A 23,258-nucleotide genomic window follows, 5' to 3' on the forward strand; every position below is an offset into this window, starting at 1 on the left:
CCTTATCTGTAGCCTACCTGGTACAGTGTACCACCTTTGACAGTTCGCCTGGTATTTTAATTGTTGACGACGTGACCTATAATAGTCACTGGTCTGTTACCAGCGGATTGATTTACGTCCGGAGAAAAATCTCAGGTTTCCCGTAAACAGCGTTGTTGGAACTTCCGTTCTGCCACACCTCGAGACCAAAGCCTTCGTGTTGTTTGTGTTGAAACTTAGTGAAAAAAAACTTACGTGGGAACATACTGTACACAGCAATTGCAATATTCAGACAAGACCAATCAAATTATGACAAACTGCTATTTTAAATAGACTTTTGGTACTTTTCATTTATTTTGTAGGAATGTATTTAGAAATTAGAAATGATATGCACGTTATAATTGTTGAAATGTTTTATTCAAACGCCTGCTGTAGAGCTATTTCTTCATACGCAGTCAATCTGAGGAGCTGCGAATGTACACCAGTAGTTATTCGTCAGTGCGCTGACGTCAATCTCCCTCGGTGGTTCACCGTTCGTTAAGGTTTTCCCGGCCGCGCTGTAGTGTTTGTGTGCATTCAGGGCGAACATGGCCGCAGGTCCTCTCTCCGCTGTTTCCAACACGTCTACGAATAACGATGGAATTCTTATCGGCGACAGAGTGTATTCTGAAGTTTACCTTACTATCGACAATTCACTTATACCAGAGGAAAGGCTTTCGCCGACCCCGTCAATGTCCGATGGACTCGACCTGCACATCGAGACCGACCTTCGAATCCTGGGATGCGAGCTGATTCAGTCGGCTGGTATTCTTCTCCGTCTGCCCCAGGTAAACACGTAGAATGAACATAAATATCAAATATTTGCACAATATAATGTCAGACGCTGAGCCGAGACCCTGAGCTACCTGTGCTGTATAATTAGCTAACGTTATTATTAGCTAGCAGTCACGCTGAATGTACGCAGAACAAGGCCTAATCGCTAGGCCTCATGTAGCTATACTAGTGCTAACGAGAAGCGAATTGACGGTTATGGGTAGCTAGCTGGCGTGTTTGTTCGCATACGGACCTAAATATATCTCAAAGGTGCATTTTTTTGCTAGCTAACTTGATCAGTGGATGACAGTTTTCTATTATTATTTGACCATTTAATTACATGGGTCTGAAACCCATTTTATTTGCTATCCAGCAGATAGCCTTGTTGCTAGCTTGTAGCTAAACAAAATGGCGGATGTCTATTGTGTAATACTTGCGATACTACGTTAAGTGTAAGGTTCATTTGTGTATTCCTCTTTTTACTTACAGGTGGCTATGGCTACCGGGCAAGTTCTCTTTCATCGGTTTTTCTACTCCAAGTCGTTCGTAAAACACAGCTTCGAGGTATGTACTCTCAATGCAACTGTCACTTGTAGTTTGAACTAGCTAGTGCTATCCAGCTGATTCATACTGGGCTTGTCGTAACAAAAACGTTTACTGCGGCCGCCATGTTGAGGTTTACTGTAACTAACTAGGTACAATGACGTATGCCGTATGTATTGCATGTCACATAATCCCACTTAGTATGTATAGAAGTTTAACGGACAAAACGTCTACCGCATGTTGTTTGTGTTGTATCAAAGTCACAACTGCTTTAAATATTTCCACATCCTTTTATTGTGTTTTGACAGATTGTTGCCATGGCCTGTGTCAATTTGGCCTCCAAGATCGAAGAAGCCCCAAGACGAATCAGAGACGTTATCAATGTGTTTCACCACCTGCGACAAATCAGAGGCAAAAGGTAAATGTCAACATTGAAAATTATCACAAAATAATGTGATCTTTGTATTTTAATGATTCAAGTCTTTGTTGGACAATCTTCATGTTGTAAAATTTATTCCATCTAGTCACATTAGTAAATTGGTTACATTTCCTTGTTTAGTAATTGACCTGTTTGATGTTGATATGCTCTTGATGTGAAAGTGCCCTTCTGTTGAACCATGTACTCTAAACCATTTCAAAACTTTTCAGTTTCCTCTACACTGATCAATGGTAGTTGCCATGTATTCACTGCTATCTACATAATCAAGTAGATATGAGTGAAGTCGAAACATTAACAACCTAAACATTTTTGGCCTAAATTTAACAATACAAGTCCAGGCACACCAGTGTTTTGCTAGTGTGCCTGTGGTCTACAGACCAGAGCCTAGACCTAGAAGACATCTGTTCACTTCCAACTGGGAAACTGTGGTATTAACTTGGGTTCTCTTTTCCCTTGCAACCAACTAACAGCGACCAGCTACATTTACCAAACCCTGGGTGATGTGGAATGGTACGTAGAGATGAAGCAGTCGGCATGACAACCATGAGGTGTCGCTCCCCCCCCACCCCCCTCCCTCCTGTTGGAGTCGCCCGTGGTCTTGAGTCACCGCGGGGCCCTGGGATCGGGGATGACAGGTTGGCCGCAGGTCCTAGGCCCCTCAGGGCTCCCTGGGGACTCCTGAGTCTCAGTATAAGCCTTGGGTGCACCCTGGGTAATGTAGTCTTGACTACTATATGCACAAATCAATATTCAGGACCTCCTCATTCACCGAATTTCATTCATGGCTTTCACAGAAATATCAGCACTCCTCGTCTGCTCTTGGTGACATGTCTGTAGGTTTCTGTGTTTTAAGATTATTGGAATTGTTAGCATCGGAACACTTCATATATTTTAAATAGGATAAACTGTCTTTGGTTGGGGACATATGCTTAAAGTTTAAGGCCACCAGTGGAAAATGGTTAAGTTTGGATTACTTAAAATAGCAAGGGAATTGCCAGTAAATATCTTAAGGCTATCAGAGTTTTGAAGTTTCTTGTATTGAAATGATCATTAATGACTTTAAAGCGTACATTAGACAACATGTTCGTCTTGTTTGAGCTGTCTTTTGTAGTCATACAATGATCATTATTTTGAGAAAATGCAAAGTTCATTAGTTAGTCTGTTTTAGTTAGTCTATTTCATTTTCGATCTGCTTTTGAAAATATATATATTATATAGATATATTTAAGTTATTCATTATTTTGCATCTTTAGTTGCTCTTAAGAATTTCTTTAAGTAGTGTTTGGAACTTAAAAAACATCAGAAATGTATGGTGTTCACCAGCCATTAGTCTATTTAAGTTCTTGTGATATGACTTCAGATGCATTAGCACCCTGTCCAACAAAATAATGAGCTTTATTCACCATGGGACTTAACACAAGCATCTAGTTATGGCCTATTGGTCAGTTTCAAGAAGGCACAACGCTATTTGAAGCACAACATGAGGTATAAATGACCTTGGAGGAGAGTGAAACACTACCAACAGCAATGTTCTGGCTAGTGTGACTCACAGACAGGAAGCAGCTGTACTGTTTGTGTTCTAGAACATTCTAGTGTGTTCTGGAGGATTAAGACATACTACACCATATAACACAGGCTTTTGTGCATGAATCTGTTTTTTAAGCAGTTTTTCTTGCAGTTTGACCTTGTTGCCTTAACTGTTGCCTACATAGATATTTCTGGACACGTCAGAGTGCACAATTTTATGATTTCCTTTCTGAATGTAGGAGGTGTAGGTGTATATTAGTTACCGTTATTGACTGTGATGCAACAACTGAAAGATGTGCTTTCATTTTTGTTGAGGTGTGTAGTGTGTTGATATTCTTGTGAAACCTGTGAAACGTGGTGATTGAGGCTGACCTGGTCCAGTGACACCCAAAGCTCCGACTGACACGTCAGAAGTCAACCCCCCCCCCTCCTCCTCCCCCCCAGACACCATTCAAACCTGCTGGACCCGGTGCTTTAGTTGGTTGGAAGGAACAGGAGTCATCAGAAGGGCACTTTCCTTGTTTCCTCGTATGTTATTTTAAGTGGGGGGAGAAACATCCAATTTTGTTTGTTATTTTAATTCTTTTGCGAACTAGGAGTGCAAGTTCATTGATTCTTGATCAGAACTACATAAATACCAAAAACCAAGTGATCAAAGCTGAACGGCGGATCCTGAAGGAGCTGGGCTTCTGCGTGCACGTTAAACATCCTCACAAGGTGAGTGTCCTGTTCCTCACCTCGCTCCTCCTCCACCCTCACCTCGCTCCTCCTCCACCCTCACCTCGCTCCTCCTCCACCCTCACCTCGCTCCTCCTCCACCCTCACCTCGTTCCTCCACCCTCACCTCGCTCCTCCTCCACCCTCAACTCGCTCCTCCTCCACCCTCAACTCGCTCCCTCACTGCACCCTCAACCTCGCTCCCTCACTGCACCCTCACCTCGCTCCTCCTCCACCCTCACCTCGCTCCTCCTCCACCCTCACCTCGCTCCTCCTCCACCGTCACCTCGCTCCTCCACCGTCACCTCGCTCCTCCTCCACCCTCACCTCGCTCCTCCACAGTCACCTCGCTCCTCCTCCACCTTCACCTCGTTCCTCCTCCACCCTCACCTCGCTCCTCCTCCACCCTCACCTCGCTCCTCCTCCACCCTCACCTCGCTCCTCCTCCACCCTCACCTCGCTCCCTCACTGCACCCGTACACCATCTCATCAGCGCACAGCACTGTTCTAAACACAGATTCATTAGTCACCAGGACATCCATGTGTAGCATTACCAACAGCAAGTGTGAAACTGTCACAGACAGGAAGCAGCCGCGCTGCTCGTGTTCTAGAACGTTCTTATCCCCCCCCCCGGCTCAGTCTAGATCAGTGTGTCCTCGCCGCTTGGCCCGTCTGACAGGTTTTCCATAACGTGTCACTGTGTCGTTACAGATCATCGTCATGTACCTTCAAGTCCTGGAATGTGAGAAGAACCAAACGTTGGTCCAGACCGCCTGGTAAGTTCCTACTACTGCAGCACTAACCCCCATCACCCCACCTCATGTCCCCAATTCCCCCCACCCTTTGTAATCCTTCACCTAACTCTCTGATGGATCAGTTTGTTTCTTCCAACTTTTGCGCCTCAGTCCTAACATGACTTTTCAAAATAAAGGTCTTTGGTTCTTCTGGTGCCTGGGGGAACTCAGTTTAACTTTGTCCTTTCTCTCTACTCTTTGATTAAAGGGTAGTCCATGCTGGTAAGTCTCATAAAGAACCTCTGAACTCTGCCTCCTCCAACCACATGACCTCAGGAAGCTCCCCCCCATTGGTTGGCTGCCCTTCTCCAGACAGCCAATCCCAGTGAGAGCTCTGTGGCGAGATCACTGAAGGGGGCGGGCCTTTCCAACTGCCAACATCATCATGTTTTCTCTTGGGGGTGTCAAAAGGATTTGTATTTTGTTTTTGTTGGTTTGCTTCCAAGGTTACCAGTTTAAAGACTTTTTTTCTGGTAGTTTAGATTTTAATACAACTGCATTCTACTTTTTTTTTTTTTTTTTTTAGTTAAGTTTACCTGAAGTTTGAAGTGAAGTACATGCATACATATATCTATTTTAGATGTAACCGTTTTTCTGGGTATGTGTAATGCAGTAGTTGTAAGTGACCTGTTGACCTGTATCCTGTCCCCTCTGCCGTGGTCTCCAGACGAGCGTTCCAGGATCATCCAGCTCAGGACCTGTCTCCAGTCACCCTGCAGCCTATCTGTATCCACTGTCCTGTCTCTGTAGAGCCAGCTCAGCTCAGGGCCCAGGTGCTTCCTACCCAGCCTGGGAGAGACCCCCGGGTGTGCTGCCTCGGACGCTTTAGTAGAGCCGGAAGGTTCCAGAAGTTTTTTTTTTTTGTCTTTTAGATATCGTCGGGGCACACACACTGGGGTCTTCTGACACGCAGGGAGCGGACGTGGAATAAGATTGACAAGTGGAGTCAGTGTCTAGGGTTATTTGTTGTCTGCCTTGTTATGTTTGACTCGGGATAAGTTGGCGTTTTGGGGGGGGGGGGGGGGGTGCACCGGAAGCTGTTACCACCTCATCTGCCTGTGTCCCTCTGCGACATGTATGTTCCTGCCGGGGCATAGATGCTTACAACGATCGCTGTGGCAGTCGACACTCACAGCCTCGCGTGTATCTCCCATCTAGTCGCCATAGTGCTGGCAGCTACCCGATCACACTTAGTGTGAAAACCAACTGAGCGGAGCTTTTACTCTCAGTAGTTTAGTATTTCATTCCATAGCACCAGTCTGAGCTGTCCACTCCTGCACGTACCCTCTGCCCCAGACATGGAATGACTGTCCAACCATCCAGTCACAGCATTTACCCATACCCACTTACCCCCCCCTCCCCAGTATGTCTGCATGTGCAGTTGTAGGCATGTGACATTATCTACATGTTCGGTGTGTAAACTATGGGTGGAGCAGGCCTGGATGTAGTCCACGGTATGGTAAGATGTCTCTGTGGTACAGCCCCCCGACACAGGGCCCAGTCCACTGGAAGTGCTTCTCATCTGTTGTGCATGGACGACTCCCAAACTACATGGAGGCACCAGAGAGAGAGAGAGAGAGAGGACAAAGTTAACCTAGAGTCTCCGTTCCTGTTTCTGTGTTATGGTTCTACTGCAGTGTTGCTCCCCTGAAGCTTGCGCTCTCCAGCCCGGCCTTGGACACAGCTGTGGCTTGCAGCAGGCTTTTGCTCCAGCCCAGCTCCACCATCCCTCCCACACACCCAGCCTGAGAGCCAGGCTGTATAGGGTGGGCGTAAGGGCAGGTTGGTAAGGCCTGGGACTGTCAGAAAAGCCTGCCTCAAGCCTAGGGCTCTCCCCTTTGGTCCTGGGCGGGCTTGGTGACCACAGCTGTGGATCAGGGCTGGGCTGTGATGTTGTGGGGGTTGGTGGACAGAGGGGTGAGTGTGGGGGCGAAGGTGCCATGTTTTCTGTATGTGTCTCCTGTGTGTCGTAGGAACTACATGAACGACAGCCTGAGGACCAACGTGTTTGTGAGGTTCCAAGCTGAGACCATCGCCTGTGCCTGCATCTTCCTCGCTGCCAGAGCCCTGCAGGTGGCTGGTGTAGCTCTCCTCTCTTCCACTCCACCTCTTGCCCCTTCACCTCTCTCACTGTTTGTAGATACAAGTGGAGATCAAACTAGTATTTTATCTTGCTATCCTCCTCTCTAGATGCCCCTGCCCTCCAGACCTCCCTGGTATCTGCTGTTCGGAGCCACTGACGAGGAGATCAAGGAGATCTGCCTAACCACCCTCAAACTCTACACCAGGAAGAAGGTAAAACACACACACACACACACACTGTCCGCACTAAGCCACATGTTCCACCATACTGTTTCCTTTTTGGGGTCCATGAATGCAAGAGCATCTTCCCTGTCTCCTCAGCCTAACTACGATCATCTGGAGAAGGAGGTGGAGAGGAGGAAGATGTTTCTGCAGGAGGCCAAGCTGAAGGCCAAGGGGCTGAATCCTGACGGGACCCCCGCGCTGTCTGCCCTGGGGGGCTTCTCCCCTGGCTCCAAACCTTGTGAGGGGCAACCTTTTATTCTTCATTCAACCTTCATTTAACAAGGAAAACCTGTAGAGACATAATCCCTTTCTCAAGGAGAGCTGGCCATGAATGGCAGTAGAGAGATATTCCAAAGTTACATTGACCACATGTATGACAGTATGCGTCAGTACACACCTACTTCCTGTTATAACCATTGCCTTCCTCGATCAGTAGATTGGACTGCAGCTTGGTCTACTAACAGAGGATAACTCGTGTGTGTGTGTTTGTGTTCTCCCAGGTTCTCCTAATGTTGTGAAGTCAGAGGAGAAGTCCCCAAACCCCCAGAACCTGAAACCTGTCAAGAAGGAGCCGGACAACCGAGCGCAGGGCTCCAAGAGCCCACACAACGGGTGAGACACACACACACACACTGCTGCACACACACACTACTGCACACACACACACACACTGCTGCACACACACTGCTGCACACACACACACACACTGCTGCACACACACACTACTGCACACACACTGCTGCACACACACACACACACACACTGCTGCACACACACACACTGCTGCACACACACACACTGCTGCACACACACACACACACACACCACTGCTGCACACACACACTACTGCACACACACACACACACACACACACACTACTGCACACACACTGCTGCACACATGCACACACTGCTGCACACACACACACACTACTGCACACACACTGCTGCACACACACTGCTGCACACACACACACACTACTGCACACACACACACTGCTGCACACACACACACTACTGCACACACACTACTGCACACACACACACACACACACTGCTGCACACACACACTACTGCACACACACTACTGCACACACACACACACACTGCTGCACACACACACTACTGCACACACACTGCTGCACACACACACACCACTGCACACACACACTACTGCACACACACTACTGCACATACACACGCACACTACTGCACACTACTGCACACACACACACACTACTGCACACACACCACTGCACACACACACTACTGCACACACACACACTACTGCACACACACCACTGCACACACTACTGCACACACACTGCTGCACACACACACACACACTGCTGCACACACACTGCTGCACACACACACTACTGCACACACACCACTGCACACACACACTACTGCACACACACCGCTGCACACACACACTACTGCACACACACTACTGCACACACACACTACTGCACACACACCACTGCACACACACACCACTGCACACACACACTACTGCACACACACACTACTGCACACACACACTACTGCACACACACCACTGCACACACACACTACTGCACACACACTGCTGCACACACACCACTGCACACACACACTACTGCACACACACCACTGCACACACACACTACTGCACACACACCACTGCACACACACACTACTGCACACACACCACTGCACACACACACACCACTGCACACACACACCACTGCACACACACACTACTGCACACACACACACCACTGCACACACACACTACTGCACACACACCACTGCACACACACACTACTGCACACACACACCCAACTGCACACACACACCACTGCACACACACCACTGCACACACACACCACTGCACACACACACTACTGCACACACACACTACTGCACACACACACCACTGCACACACACACTACTGCACACACACCACTGCACACACACACTACTGCACACACACACACTACTGCACACACACACTACTGCACACACACCACTGCACACACACACCACTGCACACACACACCACTGCACACACACACCACTGCACACACACACCACTGCACACACACACCACTGCACACACACACCACTGCACACACACACCACTGCACACACACACCACTGCACAGTTACTTCATACTCCCTCTAGGCCAGAGCCCTTGTGAAGCTCATCTCCTCTGAGTGTAACGTCTCTTCTCTGCCCCCGTCTCTCAGGATGAGGAAGGAGGCCAGGATTGGCAGGAACAGCAGGAGTGGGAGTGGCTCCCGGTCCAGAACACGCTCTCACTCGCGTTCCCGCTCTCCCCGCAGACAGTAAGACACCTTTCCTGCATCTTTAACCTGGGGGTTATTGGGAGTTGATGTAGTTGGGTGTAGGCCTGTCTGACCCCCCTCCCTCTCCCCCCCTCCTCCCCCCGTAGTTACAACAGCAGACGCAGTCGCTCGGGCACCTACAGCTCCCGCTCTCGCTCCCGTTCCCACAGCCGCAGCCCGTCGCCACGGCGACACCCGCCCTCGCCGCTGCTACCCCACCTCAAGCCGAAGCCCAGTCACCACGGCAACAGCGAACCCAAGCCGCCGGGTCGCCGCAGCAACAGTGGCGGGGCCCACAAGAGGAAGCGCTCGCGGTCTCGCTCGCGGTCGCGCTCGCCCTTCAAGGGAGAGAGGGAACGGGAGAGGGAAAGGGAGCGCAGCTCGTCGGACCTCTCCTCCTCCAAGAAACACAAGCACGAGAGGGGCGGAGGCCACCACCACCACCGCGGGGGCGAGCGGAGGGACAGGTCCCGGTCGTACGAGCGGGAGAGAGAGAGGGAGCGCGCTCACAAGAGCAAGCACCACAGCAGCAGCGGCCACTCAGGGCACGGACGGCACCGCCGCTGAGACGGCCTGGAGAGAGGAGGCCTGGAGAGAGGAGGCCTGGAGAGAGGAGGCCTGGAGAGAGGAGGCCTGGAGAGAGGAGGCCTGGAGAGAGGAGGCCTGGAGAGAGGATGCCTGGAGAGAGGATGCCTGGAGAGAGGAGGCCTGGAGAGAGGAGGCCTGGAGAGAGGAGGCCTGGAGAGAGGAGGCCTGGAGAGAGGAGGCCTGGAGAGAGGAGGCCTGGAGAGAGGAGGCCTGGAGAGAGGAGGCCTGGAGAGAGGAGGCCTGGAGAGAGGAGGCCTGGAGAGAGGAGGCCTGGAGAGAGGAGGCCTGGAGAGAGGAGGCCTGGAGAGAGGAGGCTGGGCCCTGACGATGACTCCTCCTGGGGCTTCTCTGACCAGGGGGACGACGCGGCCCAGAGGAGCTCAGCTCTGGGGCCTCCTGGACCGTTTCCCGTCCTGGTCTGCAGCGGCCTCCTTCATTCAGCTTTGATTTCTGCCTCTTCCTCCTCTGCAAACACCTCCCTCCAAACCCCTTTTTTCCCCAAAACCTTTTTTTAGTTATTAAGCAAGTTATGGACTATGGAAATGACATTTACAGTGTAAAGATGGTGTAAACTGCTGACGTATTGTGAACGCTTTGATTTATAAAAGCCCTACTCAGTGGAAGAAGGAATGAGTATGTATGTACAACAATAAAAGGATCATTCAGGAACGACATCATGACTTTTTGCACAAAATAGACTATGGCAGACAGCTTACATGGGTTGTGTTTGTTAGATCTATGATTTGGACAAGTGTGCGTTCTTCTAAAGCCGTATTCTGTACAGACACAAAGATTAACTGGGGGTCTCCGAACGAGAGAGAGACCATATTTTTTTACAGCTGTATGCAGACTCTTGATTTCCAAACCTTTTAGGATCGTGGTGAATTTGTTACACTGGTTTTTAGTCTGCACGTGTTCATGTCAGATTTTTACTCAATAAAAAAAAATTAAAAGACCTAGACAGCAGTGTCACTGGGTTCTGTCTAAGAAGCTGGATGAACGAAGGTTCTTATCAAGTCATACCATGCAGAAGGTGAGTCAGGCTTCTCTGTGTGAACGTAAATGCAAAAAGAATGATGTCTTGATTTTATGATTTGGAATGCATGCCTCAGGCCAACACAAGACCCCTCTTCTAGAACATTTTAAGGTGCAGCGGCGGGACGTGTATCACTGCGCTTCATACCGCTCAGTGGGGATTTCATAAACAATTGATTCCATACATGACAGAACCCGGTCTGGTTGCGTGCGTTACCACAGTCTACCACTAGATGGTAGCGGTAGCCTGTACAGATGTGCAACAGATGCTCAGGCACTCACTGTCAACTCATTGACAATCTATTCTGTGCTGTGAATTATATTCATAAGCAACAGTCACACAACAATTTATATTGTAGATCGACATTGTAATCCTTGCAGGTGTGCGCCAGCCGCCAGACCGTTATGTAAACCTGACTGTTGAGGTAAAGGGTCAACAACAATACAGATCCTTCATCGCTAATTATCCTGGCAGGACTACGCTATCTCTACAGTGATTCTAACCCCAAAAAGTTTAGTCCACAGACTTGTGTTGAATGTATGCTAAGAGTTTTGTAATCTCAGTACGAACAAATGTGCTAAACCAATTGTAAATTGTTCTTGTTGCTTGCCACACTGTTTTGCTAATCTATTTTCGATAGGTCCCCGATTTCGGTATTATATTGTTTGCACAATTAGTCATTTAGCAGACACTCTTATCCAGAGCGATTTACAGTAAGTACAGGGACATTACCCCGAGGCAAGTAGGGTGCAGTGCCTTGCCCAAGGACACAACATAATTTGTCACGGCCAGAAATCGAACCAGCAACCTTATGATTAATAGCCCGATTCCCTAACCGCTCAGCCATCTGACCCCCCTCGTTTGCAGTCTCAGGCAAGGGCAGAGATCAAGAATTCAAGCGACAAACAACTACCACAGGTATATAACTTTATTTTCTGACCAAAGCCTAGGGGTGCTAATGATAAAATCCTTAACAATCCTTCAGTATTGACACAATTCTAGGTGTTCATCAGAACTACTAAGTATTGTATTCCTTAAGTATAGATACAGTTTCAAGAACAACCTGCATGAGCCTCAACAGCTCTTGTAATTAAAACAATAACAAACCAACAAATCTTACTCAACAAATGGGTCAAACACACAGATACTCTAAAGGGCTGCAGAGATAAAGAGGTCAAACAGAAATTAATATTTGAGCACTTTGATGTGTTTCTTATGAAATTACAAATGTGTGCTTCAAAACTGAAAGGTGTCAGCCAGTGTTTACCAAGATTCTCCCCAGTCTGACACAGCTTCCCCTCCATTGTTACAGTATCTTCCCTGTGTCTGGTCATGTTGGACTGTAGATCTGGTGTTACTGCATGTGCTGTCATGTTGGACTGTAGATCTGGTGTTACTGCATGTGCTGTCCCAGTAGGTGCAGGCCAGTAGCTCTTCCAGCTGTGGGTCATACAGAAGTTCTCTCAGGTGGTGACTGCTGGGACAGCTTGGCCCCAGACATCACTGCTTTGGGGGTTTTATATTGTGGACACGCAGGTGACTCTTCAGATGGTTACTTGTTTTACCTGAATAGTCACAGAGGTCACAGCTGTAGGGCTTCTCTCCAGTGTGGGTCCTGTAGTGATATCTGAGATTGCCAGCCTGGCTATAGGTTTTACCACAGAGGTCACAACTGTAGGGCTTCTCTCCAGTGTGGATCCTGCGGTGATGTCTGAGATTGCCAGCCTGGCTAAAGGTTTTACCACAGAGGTCACAGCTGTAGGGCTTCTCTCCAGTGTGGATCCTGCGGTGAACTGTTAATTCCTCAGTCTTTCTGAAGGTTTTACCACAGAGGTCACAGCCGTAGGGCTTCTCTCCAGTGTGTATCTTGTGGTGATGTCTGAGATTGCCTGCCTGGTTAAAGGTTTTACCACAGAGGTCACATCCGTAGGGCTTCTCTCCAGTGTGTATCTTGCGGTGATCTTTGAGAATGCTTGCCTTGTTAAAGGTTTTACCACAGAGGTCACAGCTGTAGGGCTTCTCTCCAGTGTGGATTCTGCGGTGAACTGTGATACTGTTGGCATGGCTAAAGGTTTTATCACAGAGGTCACAGCTGTAGGGCTTCTCTCCAGTGTGGATTCTGCGGTGAACTGTGATACTGTTGGCATGGCTAAAGGTTTTACCACAGAGGTCACAGCTGTAGGGCTTCTCTCCAGTGTGGATTCTGCGGTGAGCTGTGAAATGGCTAGCCTGGCTAAAGGTTTTACCACAGAGGTCACAGCTGTAGGGCTTCTCTCCCGTGTGGATTCTGAGGTGAACTGTGAAACTGCTAGCATGGCTAAAGGTTTTACCACAGAGGTCACAGCTGTAGGGATTCTCTCCAGTGTGGATTCTGCGGTGAGCTGTGAAATGGCTAGCCTGGCTAAAGGTTTTACCACAGAGGTCACAGCTGTAGGGCTTCTCTCCCGTGTGGATTCTGAGGTGAACTGTGAAACTGCTAGCATGGCTAAAGGTTTTACCACAGAGGTCACAGCTGTAGGGCTTCTCTCCAGTGTGGATCTTCATGTGCCTCTTGAGGCTACTGGATGAGGAAAGGCTCTTCCCACATGTATCACAGTGATGTGTCTCCATAACTCGGCTCTCTCTTTGTTCTCTGTCTGGTCTCTCTGGATCCTGTATCTAGTCTCTGGAAGCTTGTTTCTCTCCGGTTGATCCTCTCTCCGGTTACTGCTGTTTCTGTTTGAGTCTCTAGTCTCTCTGTTTGAGGCTCTCTGTAGTCTCTCTGGTTGAGTCTCTCTCTGTAGACTCTCCGGTTGAGTCTCTGTAGTCTCTCCGGTTGAGTCTCTGTGGTTTCTCTGGTTGAGTCTCTGTAGTCTCTCAGCCTTAAGGAGTCTTCTCTGTCAAGTCTCCGCCCATGATCAAGTATGATTGGCCAGTAGGGGATCTGCAGCTTTCACATATAAATTAAATCTTTTGTTTGTCATAATGGGCCACTTTGCATATGTAATGTTGATCATTTGGTGAACACTGTGACAAAAATTTTATCTCTGGCATTCAACTCCTCTTTTTAATAATTTGGTTTTCTTCCAAATTATAGACTATGATTAGTTTACACAATACGTGTTACATGCAAATTAACCATAACATGACTTTGGATTGGAATTGTCAAATTTTAAATCCAATGATAATAATATACACTGTGTCTATTGCGTGTCTCAAATTATGTTTAAAAACTGAGAATTTGTTGACGAAATAATCTATGCTGATATTTCATATGTTTTATGACTCTGTTGAATGATGAATATAAGCTATGCTTCAGATATACCAAAATGTGTAATGACAATGTTTACCATATATTCTAGATACAATCAATGCTTCAGATAAAATAAGTAATGATTATGCCTTGTGCGGCTGTAATAGAATATTTCCAACCACACTCTATAGCTGGATTGTTGTGATTGCCGAATTAATACAAATTCTGTATTCTAATATAATAGCACATAACAGAACACTCTCTGTGACCAGTCGTACCAGAGGACAGTCGTTTGATATAATGATACGTGATAGCAACATGTATCTTCTCTTATATAGACTGGTCACATCTGGTCATTTCCAAACAATCAATCAACATACGTCATTCAGATTCTCCTTAAGACAATACAATACTCCCTCTCTCTCTCTCTCTCTCTCTCTCTCTCTCTCTCTCTCTCTCTCTCTCTCTCTCTCCTGATTCAGGCCTTGATTAGCAACAACCTATCACTATTGGAATGACTGTCGTCATTAAGACTGAGTTCACAGAAGATTCGCTCCCACCAGCTGCAACCTGTCTCACTCCCCCCCTTCCTTTCTGACAGGGCCAATCCAATTGATTGAGTTGACCATACGCTGTTGGACAACAACAGCCTATTTTTCTAAGGACACAACTTCCTTTCTCATACGTAGTTTTGCCAAACCACTTCCCTCACCATACGTTCTCACATTCTTGGGAAACCAGTTTGGAGTGGAGTTTACCAACTGCGCAGGGTTTCTTAACTACGCAGTTAGACGTCAGCCTTTTTAGGCCCCAGAACCTGACCTGGGGTAACCTTTCTTAGTTTGCCTTGCTATCCCATAATCAATTTCCCACAACAGAACAAACTAATCTGTATCAAGAATCTCACATAAAATCACCCTCTTGACCCAACTCTATTTCAGCCAACTGTAAACTACTATTAAACCCACATACATTGTACATATATCCTAAAATTCCATTACAGGGGCAGAGGTCTGATGATGTCCAGATGCAAAGGGATACATTCTCCACGATCTAATGAATCTTCTTCTTATCTCCTGGTGTTGACTCTCACTCTCTAGAGTAGTGAGGTCCATTGTAGTCTCTCCTTGTCCCATAGTGTGGCCCTCCCCCTCCCCCTCCCCCACCTCTCACCGGCCTTGATGTCAGACAGCTCTCTGCAGGAAATCATATCACCCCTCCCTGCCAGTAGGCTGACTTATTGCATTCCTCTGCTCACTAAAAGATACCTTCTCCTGAGCAAGGCCCACTTCTCACTTCCACAGACACAGTCACATCTTGGTGCTTAGCATACATTGGAATGTGTGATTATGCAACAGATGCTCATGTAGGCCTACTCACTGACAACTCTGACAACAATATTTTTTTTGATTGATGATTGATCAATAATCCTCTCTAAAAGAGAGAATCATTAATGAGTTGTGTATCTCAGCACTTCAGTTGCCAAACTCAACATAAAATGATATTACATTGTACAACATTGTATCCATAGAGGAACTTGACTCTGAAAGTATGGTGTAAAAAGACTTTAATTAGATCATCAATAAAAACACGATCATGAAACTATGAACACTATAATATAGTAAACAACAATAAAATATAAGGTATAATTCTTGCCTGTCATTTTTGTTCTGGTTATGGATCTTCTGCTGTACTTTCTATGTGTATTTAGTGTGACGTCCAGTGAATGAAATGTAATGTAATGTCCTCAGACAGGTCTTTCCAAAGCCTAGGGGTGCTAATGCTAAAATCCTTAACAATCCTTCAGTATTGACATAATTCTAGGTGTTCATCAGAACTACTAAGTATTGTATTCCTTAAGTACAGATACAGTTTCAAGAACAACCTGCATGAGCCTCAACAGCTCTTGTAATTAAAACAATAACAAACCAACCAATCTTACTGAACAAGATAAAGAGGTCAATCAGAAATTAATATTGAGCACCTTGATGTGTTTCTTATGAAATTACAAATGTGTGCTTCAAAACTGAAAGGTGTCAGCCAATGTTTACCAAGATTCTCCCCAGTCTGACACAGCTTCCCCTCCATTGTTACAGAGGTAGAGTATCTTCCCTGTGTCTGGTCATGTTGGACTGTAGATCTGGTGTTACTGCATGTGCTGTCCCAGTAGGTGCAGGCCAGTAGCTCTTCCAGCTGTGGGTCATACAGAAGTTCTCTCAGGTGGTGACTGTTGAGACAACTTGATCCCCTTGGTTTTTTATCATAGATAATGCAAGAAACTCTTCAATCGGTCATTTGTTTGACATAAATAGTCAGGGTGGGCTGCTTAGATCTTCTCTCCAGTGTGGGTCCTGTAGTGATATCTGAGATTGCCAGCCTGGCTATAGGTTTTACCACAGAGGTCACAACTGTAGGGCTTCTCTCCAGTGTGGATCCTGCGGTGATGTCTGAGATTGCCAGCCTGGCTAAAGGTTTTACCACAGAGGTCACAGCTGTAGGGCTTCTCTCCAGTGTGGATCCTGCGGTGAACTGTTAATTCCTCAGTCTTTCTGAAGGTTTTACCACAGAGGTCACAGCCGTAGGGCTTCTCTCCAGTGTGTATCTTGTGGTGATGTCTGAGATTGCCTGCCTGGTTAAAGGTTTTACCACAGAGGTCACATCCGTAGGGCTTCTCTCCAGTGTGTATCTTGCGGTGATCTTTGAGAATGCTTGCCTTGTTAAAGGTTTTACCACAGAGGTCACAGCTGTAGGGCTTCTCTCCAGTGTGGATTCTGCGGTGAACTGTGATACTGTTGGCATGGCTAAAGGTTTTATCACAGAGGTCACAGCTGTAGGGCTTCTCTCCAGTGTGGATTCTGCGGTGAACTGTGATACTGTTGGCATGGCTAAAGGTTTTACCACAGAGGTCACAGCTGTAGGGCTTCTCTCCAGTGTGGATTCTGCGGTGAGCTGTGAAATGGCTAGCCTGGCTAAAGGTTTTACCACAGAGGTCACAGCTGTAGGGCTTCTCTCCCGTGTGGATTCTGAGGTGAACTGTGAAACTGCTAGCATGGCTAAAGGTTTTACCACAGAGGTCACAGCTGTAGGGATTCTCTCCAGTGTGGATTCTGCGGTGAGCTGTGAAATGGCTAGCCTGGCTAAAGGTTTTACCACAGAGGTCACAGCTGTAGGGCTTCTCTCCCGTGTGGATTCTGAGGTGAACTGTGAAACTGCTAGCATGGCTAAAGGTTTTACCACAGAGGTCACAGCTGTAGGGCTTCTCTCCAGTGTGGATCTTCATGTGCCTCTTGAGGCTACTGGATGAGGAAAGGCTCTTCCCACATGTATCACAGTGATGTGTCTCCATAACTCGGCTCTCTCTTTGTTCTCTGTCTGGTCTCTCTGGATCCTGTATCTAGTCTCTGGAAGCTTGTTTCTCTCCGGTTGATCCTCTCTCCGGTTACTGCTGTTTCTGTTTGAGTCTCTAGTCTCTCTGTTTGAGGCTCTCTGTAGTCTCTCTGGTTGAGTCTCTCTCTGTAGACTCTCCGGTTGAGTCTCTGTAGTCTCTCCGGTTGAGTCTCTGTGGTTTCTCTGGTTGAGTCTCTGTAGTCTCTCAGCCTTAAGGAGTCTTCTCTGTCAAGTCTCCGCCCATGATCAAGTATGATTGGCCAGTAGGGGATCTGCAGCTTTCACATATAAATTAAATCTTTTGTTTGTCATAATGGGCCACTTTGCATATGTAATGTTGATCATTTGGTGAACACTGTGACAAAAATTTTATCTCTGGCATTCAACTCCTCTTTTTAATAATTTGGTTTTCTTCCAAATTATAGACTATGATTAGTTTACACAATACGTGTTACATGCAAATTAACCATAACATGACTTTGGATTGGAATTGTCAAATTTTAAATCCAATGATAATAATATACACTGTGTCTATTGCGTGTCTCAAATTATGTTTAAAAACTGAGAATTTGTTGACGAAATAATCTATGCTGATATTTCATATGTTTTATGACTCTGTTGAATGATGAATATAAGCTATGCTTCAGATATACCAAAATGTGTAATGACAATGTTTACCATATATTCTAGATACAATCAATGCTTCAGATAAAATAAGTAATGATTATGCCTTGTGCGGCTGTAATAGAATATTTCCAACCACACTCTATAGCTGGATTGTTGTGATTGCCGAATTAATACAAATTCTGTATTCTAATATAATAGCACATAACAGAACACTCTCTGTGACCAGTCGTACCAGAGGACAGTCGTTTGATATAATGATACGTGATAGCAACATGTATCTTCTCTTATATAGACTGGTCACATCTGGTCATTTCCAAACAATCAATCAACATACGTCATTCAGATTCTCCTTAAGACAATACAATACTCCTCTCTCTCTCTCTCTCTCTCTCTCTCTCTCTCTCTCTCTCTCTCTCTCTCTCTCTCTCTCTCTCTCTCTCTCTCCTGATTCAGGCCTTGATTAGCAACAACCTATCACTATTGGAATGACTGTCGTCATTAAGACTGAGTTCACAGAAGATTCGCTCCCACCAGCTGCAACCTGTCTCACTCCCCCCCTTCCTTTCTGACAGGGCCAATCCAATTGATTGAGTTGACCATACGCTGTTGGACAACAACAGCCTATTTTTCTAAGGACACAACTTCCTTTCTCATACGTAGTTTTGCCAAACCACTTCCCTCACCATACGTTCTCACATTCTTGGGAAACCAGTTTGGAGTGGAGTTTACCAACTGCGCAGGGTTTCTTAACTACGCAGTTAGACGTCAGCCTTTTTAGGCCCCAGAACCTGACCTGGGGTAACCTTTCTTAGTTTGCCTTGCTATCCCATAATCAATTTCCCACAACAGAACAAACTAATCTGTATCAAGAATCTCACATAAAATCACCCTCTTGACCCAACTCTATTTCAGCCAACTGTAAACTACTATTAAACCCACATACATTGTACATATATCCTAAAATTCCATTACAGGGGCAGAGGTCTGATGATGTCCAGATGCAAAGGGATACATTCTCCACGATCTAATGAATCTTCTTCTTATCTCCTGGTGTTGACTCTCACTCTCTAGAGTAGTGAGGTCCATTGTAGTCTCTCCTTGTCCCATAGTGTGGCCCTCCCCCTCCCCCTCCCCCACCTCTCACCGGCCTTGATGTCAGACAGCTCTCTGCAGGAAATCATATCACCCCTCCCTGCCAGTAGGCTGACTTATTGCATTCCTCTGCTCACTAAAAGATACCTTCTCCTGAGCAAGGCCCACTTCTCACTTCCACAGACACAGTCACATCTTGGTGCTTAGCATACATTGGAATGTGTGATTATGCAACAGATGCTCATGTAGGCCTACTCACTGACAACTCTGACAACAATATTTTTTTTGATTGATGATTGATCAATAATCCTCTCTAAAAGAGAGAATCATTAATGAGTTGTGTATCTCAGCACTTCAGTTGCCAAACTCAACATAAAATGATATTACATTGTACAACATTGTATCCATAGAGGAACTTGACTCTGAAAGTATGGTGTAAAAAGACTTTAATTAGATCATCAATAAAAACACGATCATGAAACTATGAACACTATAATATAGTAAACAACAATAAAATATAAGGTATAATTCTTGCCTGTCATTTTTGTTCTGGTTATGGATCTTCTGCTGTACTTTCTATGTGTATTTAGTGTGACGTCCAGTGAATGAAATGTAATGTAATGTCCTCAGACAGGTCTTTCCAAAGCCTAGGGGTGCTAATGCTAAAATCCTTAACAATCCTTCAGTATTGACATAATTCTAGGTGTTCATCAGAACTACTAAGTATTGTATTCCTTAAGTACAGATACAGTTTCAAGAACAACCTGCATGAGCCTCAACAGCTCTTGTAATTAAAACAATAACAAACCAACCAATCTTACTGAACAAGATAAAGAGGTCAATCAGAAATTAATATTGAGCACCTTGATGTGTTTCTTATGAAATTACAAATGTGTGCTTCAAAACTGAAAGGTGTCAGCCAATGTTTACCAAGATTCTCCCCAGTCTGACACAGCTTCCCCTCCATTGTTACAGAGGTAGAGTATCTTCCCTGTGTCTGGTCATGTTGGACTGTAGATCTGGTGTTACTGCATGTGCTGTCCCAGTAGGTGCAGGCCAGTAGCTCTTCCAGCTGTGGGTCATACAGAAGTTCTCTCAGGTGGTGACTGTTGAGACAACTTGATCCCCTTGGTTTTTTATCATAGATAATGCAAGAAACTCTTCAATCGGTCATTTGTTTGACATAAATAGTCAGGGTGGGCTGCTTAGATCTTCTCTCCAGTGTGGGTCCTGTAGTGATATCTGAGATTGCCAGCCTGGCTATAGGTTTTACCACAGAGGTCACAACTGTAGGGCTTCTCTACAGTGTGGATCCTGCGGTGATGTCTGAGATTGCCAGCCTGGCTAAAGGTTTTACCACAGAGGTCACAGCTGTAGGGCTTCTCTCCAGTGTGGATCCTGCGGTGAACTGTTAATTCCTCAGTCTTTCTGAAGGTTTTACCACAGAGGTCACAGCCGTAGGGCTTCTCTCCAGTGTGTATCTTGTGGTGATGTCTGAGATTGCCTGCCTGGTTAAAGGTTTTACCACAGAGGTCACATCCGTAGGGCTTCTCTCCAGTGTGTATCTTGCGGTGATCTTTGAGAATGCTTGCCTGGTTAAAGGTTTTACCACAGAGGTCACAGCTGTAGGGCTTCTCTCCAGTGTGGATTCTGCGGTGAACTGTGATACTGTTGGCATGGCTAAAGGTTTTATCACAGAGGTCACAGCTGTAGGGCTTCTCTCCAGTGTGGATTCTGCGGTGAACTGTGATACTGTTGGCATGGCTAAAGGTTTTATCACAGAGGTCACAGCTGTAGGGCTTCTCTTCATTGTGTATCGTCCTGTGACGTCTGAAATGGTCTGCCTGCCTAAAGGTTTTACCACAGAGGTCACAGCTGTATGGCTTTTCTCCAGTGTGGATTCTGCGGTGAACTGTGAAACTGCTAGCATGGCTAAAGGTTTTACCACAGAGGTCACAGCTGTAGGGCTTCTCTCCAGTGTGGATTCTGCTGTGAATTGTTAATTGCGACTTCCGTCTAAAAGTTTTACCACAGAGGTCACAGCTGTAGGGCTTTTCTCCAGTGTGGATTATGCGGTGAACTGTGAAACTGCTAGCATAGCTAAAGGTTTTACCACAGAGGTCACAGCTGTAGGGCCTCTCTCCAGTATGGATCCTCATGTGCCTCTTGAGGCTACTGGATGAGGAAAGGCTCTTCCCACATGTATCACAGTGATGTGTCTCCATAGCTCAGCTCTCTCTTTGTTCTCTGTCTGGTCTCTCTGGATCCTGGATCTAGTCTCTGGAAGCTTGTTTCTCTCTGGTTGATCCTGTGTATGGTTACTGCTATTTCTGGTTGAGTCTCTCTCTGTAGTCTCTCTGGTTGAGTCTCTGTAGTCTCTCTGGTTGAGTCTCTGTAGTATCTCTGGTTGAGTCTCTCTCTGTAGTCTCTCTATGGTTGAGTCTCTCTGTGTAGTCTCTCTGGTTGAGTCTCTAGTCTCTCTGGTTGAGTCTCTCTGTGTAGTCTCTCTGGTTGAGTCTCTAGTCTCTCTGGTTGAGTCTCTCTCTGTAGTCTCTCTGGTTGAGTCTCTCTCTGTAGTCTCTCTGTTTGGGTCTCTGTAGTCTCTCTGGTTGAGTCTCTGTAGTCTCTCTGGAGCCTTAAGGTATTTTCTCTGTCTAGTCTCCGCCCATGATCAAGTATGATTGGCCAGTAGGAGATCTGAACATTGCCTACCCTGCCTTTAATGGTCACATGACATGAAAACTTCACTTTAGGAGGTTATTTAACATTAATATGAGTTCCCGTAGCCTCCCTTTGGTCCCCCAGTGGCTAGACATTTCGATAAGCCCTGGGTATTCTTCCCCGCCTTTGAGAAAAAGAAAGCTCAAACGCTCGGTTTGAAAATCCTCTCCTTGTGACGTCACAAGGAGGAAGGTTACCTCCCCTCTCTCTGCTTTGCCCGCCCAGATAATCTGGCCCGCCCATAAGAAAATGAGGACCGTGCAAGTGTTTTTATCTTCGAGAGACATCATGGCTTGCAAATGAACAAGCATTACATTTGCTCAGTTTGGATGTACAAAGGAAAACAAAAGTATTTCTACAGTTCCTTCATCCGAGCCTCTGAAGACCCAGTGTCTTAATTGTTTTTTTCTCTGGAAATGCGCCGACACAACTTCCCAAAGTCTCAATGTCTGCACCAAACATTTCAGCCACGATCTGTTTCCTCAACTTGAGCCAATACAAAGCTGGCCTTGCTGAAATTAAATTCGGAACCAGTAGGCTACTAACTCTCCTTGGTCCAGCTACAAACCTCGGAATAGTAAGTTAACTAACGCTAGCCTATATCATTTTGTTGCTTTACTGTATATGGTTACCTAGCTTGCTACCCTTACAATGTGGCTGTAACATTAGTTCTGCAACTAACAGCTGAGTTACTGTCGCTAATGTGAAGGTAGATAGCATCAAGTATGTGTGTGAATACACATGCTGTAACATGAGTGTTGTACACTTCTTTGTTATTTGGAAAACCGTTATGCCGTTGGTGTTATGGCGCCCGCGATATCCGCCTTTCCCCTCATTGAAATGACTATGAGTGTGCACCTCTGCAAACCAGGGTGATCAGATGAGAATTTCAAAATTCAAGGCATCTGTGATAAGAGACAGGAAAGGAAGATAATTAAGTTGAGTTCAAAGGAATGCGAGGTGCTAACGGCTCTGTGGGACAGTTTACCCTGGGGGATGGGTGAAGCATCTTGGCCTTCTGTCCTCTAGTCATTGAGTAAGGGGCTTTGAACTTTGGCTTTGAACTTTGGCTAGAAGGACTGTGTCCTGTTTCATTGTTTGTGTTAATTAAGTCTTGTTTGA

The 23,258-nt window shown here is 46.2% G+C and overlaps 2 protein-coding genes across 5 annotated transcripts; one reads left to right on the forward strand and one right to left on the reverse strand.

Annotated features, from left to right (window-relative positions):
* The first annotated feature begins 231 nt into the window (after positions 1–231).
* On the forward strand, positions 232–10,166 carry ccnl1a (cyclin L1a). Of its 4 annotated transcripts, XM_062472958.1 has the most exons (11): positions 271–806; positions 1,282–1,356; positions 1,644–1,753; positions 3,898–4,018; positions 4,730–4,794; positions 6,786–6,885; positions 7,003–7,107; positions 7,216–7,357; positions 7,620–7,731; positions 9,355–9,453; positions 9,561–10,166. In XM_062472958.1, the coding sequence occupies exons 1-11, from the start codon at positions 567–569 to the stop codon at positions 10,018–10,020; spliced, it is 1,629 nt and encodes a 542-aa protein (XP_062328942.1). In that variant the 5' UTR covers positions 271–566; the 3' UTR covers positions 10,021–10,166. The 4 variants fall into 4 exon arrangements, 3 of the variants coding, with proteins under 3 accessions (XP_062328944.1, XP_062328943.1, XP_062328942.1); XR_009931603.1 differs by lacking the exons at positions 7,216–7,357; positions 7,620–7,731; positions 9,355–9,453; positions 9,561–10,166 and adding an exon at positions 5,021–5,034 and having other exon boundaries at positions 236–806; positions 7,003–7,036; XM_062472960.1 differs by lacking the exons at positions 6,786–6,885; positions 7,003–7,107; positions 7,216–7,357; ... (1 more) ...; positions 9,355–9,453; positions 9,561–10,166 and adding exons at positions 5,021–5,034; positions 5,480–6,705 and having other exon boundaries at positions 232–806.
* Positions 10,167–12,022: 1,856 nt separating this feature from the next.
* LOC134028996 (zinc finger protein 208-like) lies at positions 12,023–21,826 on the reverse strand. The gene is made up of 3 exons (XM_062472948.1): positions 20,658–21,826; positions 16,638–17,428; positions 12,023–13,677 (listed from the first exon to the last, which is right to left on the reverse strand). The coding sequence occupies exons 1-3, from the start codon at positions 21,638–21,640 to the stop codon at positions 12,578–12,580; spliced, it is 2,874 nt and encodes a 957-aa protein (XP_062328932.1). The 5' UTR covers positions 21,641–21,826; the 3' UTR covers positions 12,023–12,577.
* Between the last annotated feature and the right edge of the window lie 1,432 nt (positions 21,827–23,258).

This window comes from Osmerus eperlanus, chromosome 11, assembly GCF_963692335.1.
Source record: "Osmerus eperlanus chromosome 11, fOsmEpe2.1, whole genome shotgun sequence".
Lineage (NCBI taxonomy): Eukaryota > Metazoa > Chordata > Actinopteri > Osmeriformes > Osmeridae > Osmerus > Osmerus eperlanus.

Excerpts from the sequence above, each read along its gene's own strand:
- ccnl1a (XM_062472958.1), top strand. The coding sequence starts at position 567 with ATGGCCGCAGGTCCTCTCTCCGCTGTTTCCAACACGTCTACGAATAAC. Across the intron at positions 807-1,281 it reads TTCTTCTCCGTCTGCCCCAG|GTGGCTATGGCTACCGGGCA; the intron begins GTAAACACGTAG and ends TTTTACTTACAG. Across the intron at positions 1,357-1,643 it reads TCGTAAAACACAGCTTCGAG|ATTGTTGCCATGGCCTGTGT; the intron begins GTATGTACTCTC and ends GTGTTTTGACAG.
- LOC134028996 (XM_062472948.1), bottom strand. The coding sequence starts at position 21,640 with ATGGAGACACATCACTGTGATACATGTGGGAAGAGCCTTTCCTCATCC. Across the intron at positions 17,429-20,657 it reads AGCCAGGCTGGCAATCTCAG|AGCTCACCGCAGAATCCACA; the intron begins ATATCACTACAG and ends TAGCCATTTCAC. Across the intron at positions 13,678-16,637 it reads CCACACTGGAGAGAAGATCT|ATCACTGTGATACATGTGGG; the intron begins AAGCAGCCCACC and ends TTATGGAGACAC.